This window comes from Monodon monoceros, unplaced genomic scaffold (genome assembly GCF_005190385.1).
Source record: "Monodon monoceros isolate NGI ecotype Baffin Bay Population unplaced genomic scaffold, NGI_Narwhal_1 Super_Scaffold_22, whole genome shotgun sequence".
In the NCBI taxonomy this organism is placed as follows: Eukaryota; Metazoa; Chordata; class Mammalia; order Artiodactyla; family Monodontidae; genus Monodon; species Monodon monoceros.
The window spans coordinates 125,806,679-125,813,153 of NW_021703779.1; the positions used below are offsets into that span (position 1 = coordinate 125,806,679).

General features: G+C 45.3%; 1 protein-coding gene across 1 annotated transcript; it reads right to left on the bottom strand.

Annotated features, from left to right (window-relative positions):
- Positions 1 to 4,369: 4,369 nt before the first annotated feature.
- On the bottom strand, positions 4,370 to 5,425 carry LOC114906304 (melanoma-associated antigen 10-like). Its single transcript, XM_029241011.1, has one exon. It carries the CDS (start codon positions 5,423 to 5,425, stop codon positions 4,370 to 4,372), a length of 1,056 nt encoding a protein of 351 aa, XP_029096844.1.
- Positions 5,426 to 6,475: the final 1,050 nt, after the last annotated feature.

Genomic DNA, 6,475 nt, shown 5'->3' on the forward strand with positions numbered 1-6,475 from the left:
AATTCAATACAGACTTTAAAAATGGTCCACATCAAAAAAAAATCTTAAAAACAAAAATAGAAAGCAAAATTGCCAGCCATTCAAAGAAGCAGGAAAGCAGGAACAGTAATGAGGAGAAAAATAAATTAAAACTGACCCAGAAATCAGGCAGATGATAGAGTTAGCAGACAAGGACTTTAAAACAGTGTTATATATAACTGTGTTCCATATGTTCAAATGATAAGACAAAATGTTAAATGTGCTAAATAGGGACATGAAAGACATAAAAAAAAGCCTAAATAAATTTTGAGATATGAAGGCTACAATGTCTGAATTGAAAAGATACACTGGTTTGGACTAATGGCACACGTGACATGTAAGAAGAAAATATTAGTGAACTTGATGATATAGCAATAAAACTTTCCAGAAAAAACACACCCTGAGAAAACAATACTGAAAACAATGAATAAAGCATTAGCAAGTTGTGAGACAACTTCAAGTGACCTATGCACATATATTTGGAAACCCCAAAGGGGAGGAAAAAGGGGAGATAGAAAAAATATTTGAATGACAAATCTCCAAACTGGATAAAAATTATAAACCCACAGATTCAAAAAGCAAAAAGAGTGCCAAGAACAAGAAATGTGAAAAACAAGACTATACCAAGGCCCACAATATTCAAGTTACTTAAAATCAGTGATGAAGAGAAAATCTTAAAAGTACCAAGAGAAAAGAAGGCACTTTACTACAGAGGAGCAAACATAAGGGTAAGAGTAGATTTCTTGTCAAAAACAATGATTGGGTTGTTTGTTTTTGTTGTTGTTGTTGAGTTGTATGAGCTGTTTGTGTATTTTGGAAATTAAACCCTTGTTGGTCGCATCATTTGCAAATATTTTCTCCCAGTCTGTAGGTTATCTTTTTGTTTTGTTTATGGTTTCCTTTGTTGTACAAAAGCTTGTAAGTTTGATTATGTCTCATTTTTTTATTTTTATTGCTTTGGGAGACTGAGCTAAGAAAACATTGGTACGATTTATGTAAGAGAATGTTTTGCCTATGTTCTCTTCTAGGAGTTTTATGGTGTCATGTCTTATATTCAAGTCTTTAAGCTACTTTGAGTTTATTTTTGCTTATGGTGTGAGGGTATATTCTAACTTCATTTATTTACCTGCAGCTGTCCAACTTTCCCAACACCACTTGCTGAAGATACTGTCTTTTCCCCATTGTATATTCTTGCCTCCTTTGTCAACAATTAATTGACAGTAGGTGTGTGGGTTTATTTCTGGGCTCTCTATTCTTTTTTCCATTGATCTGTATGTCTGTTTTTGTGCCAATACCATGCTGTTTTGATTACTGTAGCTTTGTAGTATTGTCTGAAGTCTGGGAGGTTTATGTCTCCTGCTTTGTTCTCTTACCTCAGGATTGCTTTGGCAATTCTGGGTCTTTTATGGTTCCATATAAATTTTAGGAATATTTGTTTTAGTTCTTCGAAAAATGTCATGGGTAATTTGATAAGAATCACATTAAATCTGTAGATTGCTTTGGGTAGTATGGCCATTTTAACAATATTAATTCTTGAGGGAGGCTTTGGGTTTTGACCTCTTAGGTAAGCTCATAAATATGTGCCATGTGTTCATGGCCCGTTTCAAATAAGATGCTCCATTAAAATCCTGCTGCAAATATCAGGGTGGTTTCTAACTTCAGGGTTATATCCAAGAACTGGTCGATTACTTGTCAAGTTAGATTCTACTTATAAACTCATTTAGAAAGCTTGTTGAAGATACCTGGGTGGGGGGCAGAAGTAATGCCAGATGTCTAAACATCACTGTTCAATGTGAACACTTATGCCAAAGGGACACTGTAAGTGGGCAGTGGGTTGAGACAGCCTGGGTGCTTCTGCCAGGAGTGGAAATGCTTTATGTCAGGGGGAGGGCAAGAGATATGGGCTGTTTCATTGGGGATGGGCACAGATTTCAGAAGAGGCAGCAGTGATGAGCTGGTAAGTCAGTCAGGTTCCAGAGTTGGACTGGAGGGCACATAGGGGAAGATCAGGGGATGAGTGCTGTCATGTGGAAAGGTGCTGGGACTAGACAGACATCTGGCACCTCAGCTCTCAGGGGACACTGGAACTCAGGCAGGAGGACCCTATGTTAATAAAGCCCACAAAAAATACCCAAATCCTGTTTGATTGATTTTGTCACCTTCCTTCTTTAGGACTGCTTTTAGTACCTTGGGCATAGGGTCCTTTTGGTCACCTGAGAGACTTTATAGAGTACTGAGAAGAGAAATGATTTAGAGTCAGAAGGTTGGTATCAGGCTGGGGTTGAGTGGGAAAAGCACAGGCTCCAGACGAATTTAGACTAGGGATCCAGTCCCTGCCCTGTCACTTATTAACCATGTAATCATGGGAAAATTACCAAGCCCTATGGCCTCAGGTTTTTCATCTGTGAAGCAAGTGGGTTTGATGAGCCCTGTCTTGTACTTGTAGGACTGCTGGAATGTATGTAATGTTTGTAAAGCACCTCACACAGTGCCTGGTTCAATCTTTAATGATTAGCTGTTATGGTAGTTGCCCCATATCTGCCATTTTGCTTTCTGCAGTTTCAGTTACCTGAGCTCAACCAGGGTCTGAAAATATTAAATACAAAATTTGAGAAATAAACAATTCATAAGTTTTAAATCATGCCGTCCCACTCCGTCCTGTCCAGGACATGAATCATCCCTTTGTTCAGAATATCCACGCTATATATGCTACTCACCCATTAGTATAGGAAAAAAACGTAGTATATGTAAAGTTCAGTACTCTCCACAGTGTCAGGCACCCACAAGGTGTCTTGGAACATAATCCCTGGCAGATAAGAGGGGACTACTGTATTTCTATTATTAATTTGACCCCAGGTACTCCTACCCTCTACTCTAGAAGTTGTTGCTGTTGTTATCCAGTACATCTTAGAGAATACTCAATGCAATAGGACATGTAATACCAAAATCAGCCAACCATGCTGCTTTGTAAATAAAACTCAGTAAATTTTCCTTCTTAGAGGATATATTTTTAAATTTAGGTGTAGGGAAGTCTTCCCCAGCTGGATGCAACTCAAAGCTCCTAGAATTTGAGCCAAAGACCAACAACTCTGTCCCTACCTCCCAGCTGCTCTTCCATCCAAATCGCTATTTTCATTAATCACCCCCCCAAATCTATACATGGCTCAGAACTGGCCAAATTACATTAAAGATAATCTAATTAAAATGCCTTCTAACAGAGTCATCACTGGCTCTCCCAGGCCAGGGAAAATGGTGCCTGCACAGTGACTTCTGGGCATCATTCAAAAGATATTCATCCTTATTTCTCAGGAAACCCTTGCAGATGATATTTATAAAACAGCTATGTCTTGTGTTCAACTGCACTGGGACAAGAATACAGGACAAATTCCTTACTTGCCCCAGGAAGTGATTTCTCTCTGGTTTATCCATTATCCAAAAGGAACTTCCAAGAGCAGTTTTTCTATCTAGGTTTTTCTCTCACTCCTAAGATACACCGTCTGAGAGTCTGGCCACTGCCACCACCCAGCTTCATTATCATCACCTCCCACAGAAGGAACCCCTGCTTCCCAAAGCCCCAAACTGCCCTGGTTTGGGGCACTTACACTTGAGTGCTCACTCCTGGAGCCCCACCGCCTTGTCCCATTTTCCCTTGTTCTGTGGGACTTAGGGGACATCTCTACATCTTCCTCATGTGACTGCTGCTCCTAGACCATCACTCTAGGTGTGGGTGTGTCCTGCTTTTCCTAGTGTCCCCACTACTAACACAGGGCCTTCCAGAGAGCAGAGGCTCCATGAAGGTCTGTGGAATAAATGAGCCAGTGAGCAGAGATTTCATTTATTACTATTTAATTTCTTCTACATTTTTGAATAAGCTAAGAAAATCCAAGTACATATCTTAATTTTACAGAATAGACTAAAAATGATGAGAATTATAAAATAAACCACTTAATTTTTTTCTCTATTTTACTAAGCTTTTTCACATTTCCAAGGAAATTCTTATTCTAATGCCATCTTATCTTGTTACAGACTACAAATAAAATGGAAGGTTTCCCAATTCATTTTACAAAATAGCAAAACTCTTTCTCCTAAACTGGACAAGAAACAATAAATGTGTGACCAATGTCATTCATAAACTTAGATTCTGAGGCTAGCAGACTTTCTAGTTAAGCAACAACATTTTAAAATACCAAAAATAAAAGAAGGTAAATTTCTATAAAGTTCTAAGTCACCCAATGGAACAGAAACAGAAAGATGTTATTCACTATGATTCCCTCATCCCAAGTCTGGCCCTCTACTACTTAGATCGTTGACTGCCCTCTTAAAACACAAAGTGAAGAATCTGCCTTAGACTTCACTCAGGGCTGAACAAGCTGCTGGACATGGCACTAGAACTTGCACTAGCCATGGAAGTAGTATTATCTGTGGTGGCAATTCTAGACTGGGCTCTCTCTTCCTGATCTCTCAAAGCCTCTTCATACCACAGAGGGAAGGATCTAGGGTCACTTCCATTGATCTTGGCCAAAAACTCCAGGAAACTCATCTTGCTGGTCTCCGCGTGGGCCCGGGGACCCCAAAGAAATTCATAGCATGCAGGATTGCTGTTAGGCACCTGCTGGTACTCCAGGTAGCCCTCCTGCACCCACACTTTGGTGAGCAGCTCCCTGGGCTCCCCATAGATAAAGTGCTCCCTCCCGACATACACCCCCGTCGCACTCAGCACTTCCCACACCTCCTCCTCAGGGACACAGTCGCCCTTCATAAAGATTATACTCAGGATAAATATCAGAAGGCCAGTCTTGGGCATGCTCTGCCCATCGCTCAGCACCCCATCATAGGTGAGGCCCAGGGTGGTGACCAGGACATAGGAATGGTCGCTGGGGTCCACTTCCTTCACATCAATACCAAAGACCAGCTGCATGCACTCCGAGGCTTCACTGAAGATCACAGGGAAGTGGTCCTTGTAGTCTTCGGTGATGATATTCAGCATTTCTGTCTCTGTGGTCATCTCCTTGGTGCGATACTTGAGGAGCAGAAACTCTATCAGATCACCCACCTTGTCATTAATCACATTTCTTGGAAAGGACTCAGCATCTGGCAGGGCCTGCGAGGTGCTCGGACCCTCCTCTTTTTGGCTGCTGGAGCCATTGTCGGATTGGCTCAATGGAGTAGAGACAACAGCAGTGGGGGACGGGGAGGGGGAGGCACTCGAAAGGCTCTGTGAAGGACTCAGGGTGTCAGAAAGAGCAAAAAGCTCCTCTGGGGAGCTCAAGATCAGAGGACAGCTAAAGGAAAAGGAGGAGCAGGTGGAGGAAGAAGAGGAATCATCCTCTTCCTCAGCCATGGGAACACTTTGAGCCTGATGGCCTTCCTCAAGCATGTAGCGCCGTCGCTTTGGAGCACGAGGCATGACGACTGGCGTCAGGAAGCCGACTGGGGGTGGGCAGGGGTGACAGGCGGGGACCTCGTACCTGGGGGAGAGAGGGGGTGTGAGCGGCCTCGGCAGAGAAAGGCACCCTGGGCAGCTCTGACAAAGGCCACTTACAGGTCTCGTCTTCAGGGGTGCCCTCGGGCCTCACAGGGGCGCTCCTCCTGGGCGGCCTGTCCCCTGCCAACCTGAAGAAGGAAGTGAGGGGGCTCCTCAGGGTGCAGCCAGCACGGCCCCAGGTTCTGGCGCTGACAGGGTGGTGGGGTGACTTGGGTGTTGTGGGGTCCCCTCTGTTCTGGGAGGGGGAGCCCCTGGGTACACACTCAGGGCACGCACCTCCCCTTGACTCCTGGCGCTGCCTGGGCCTCCTCTGCTCTGTGCCCTGAGGACACGGTCCTCAGACCTGGGCCTTCGCCTCCTGGTTCCTGGAGCCCCTGTAAGAGGAATGGAGGGCACACCTCTTGTGTAGACTGTGGCACAGCTCTGGGCCTCGGTGCTGGTAGGAGGATTGGGCCGGACTCTGTGAGGTCCCCCCAGTTCTGAGTTCTGGGGTGGGTGGTCCCCTCGGGGCTCACTCGTCGTGCTCACTGTTCCCCTTAAGGGCCTGGACCCTCCCCTTTGCAGGCCTGAGGGGAAACTCAGATCAGGACCCCGAATCTGAACAGAAAGCAGGGAGGGGGCCCCACAGGTGGCTGCACCTGCCCAGGGCCTCCCAAGGGTCCTAGGATGAGGAGATGCTGGGTCCTCACCTCCTCCTCACATCCTGCCTGGCCTCCCAGCGCTGACCACAGGGGCAGGTTTCTGTTGAGGCCACTGTACCAGGGCTGGGGGTCTGCTCAGTCCTCCCTCGGGGTCCTGGGAGTCCACCCTCTGCGGACCTGAAGGCTCACCCCTCACACCAAACACCTGACCTCCTGAGGACCCTGAGCCAGAGGTCAGGAAACATCTCATCTGCTGACCGTCCTCCGGTGCCTCCAAGACCCCTGCAGAAGGGCAAAGTATCCCTCCCTGTGTTGGGGTCTAACGTCCTCA

Excerpts from the sequence above, each read along its gene's own strand:
- LOC114906304 (XM_029241011.1), bottom strand. The coding sequence starts at position 5,425 with ATGCCTCGTGCTCCAAAGCGACGGCGCTACATGCTTGAGGAAGGCCAT.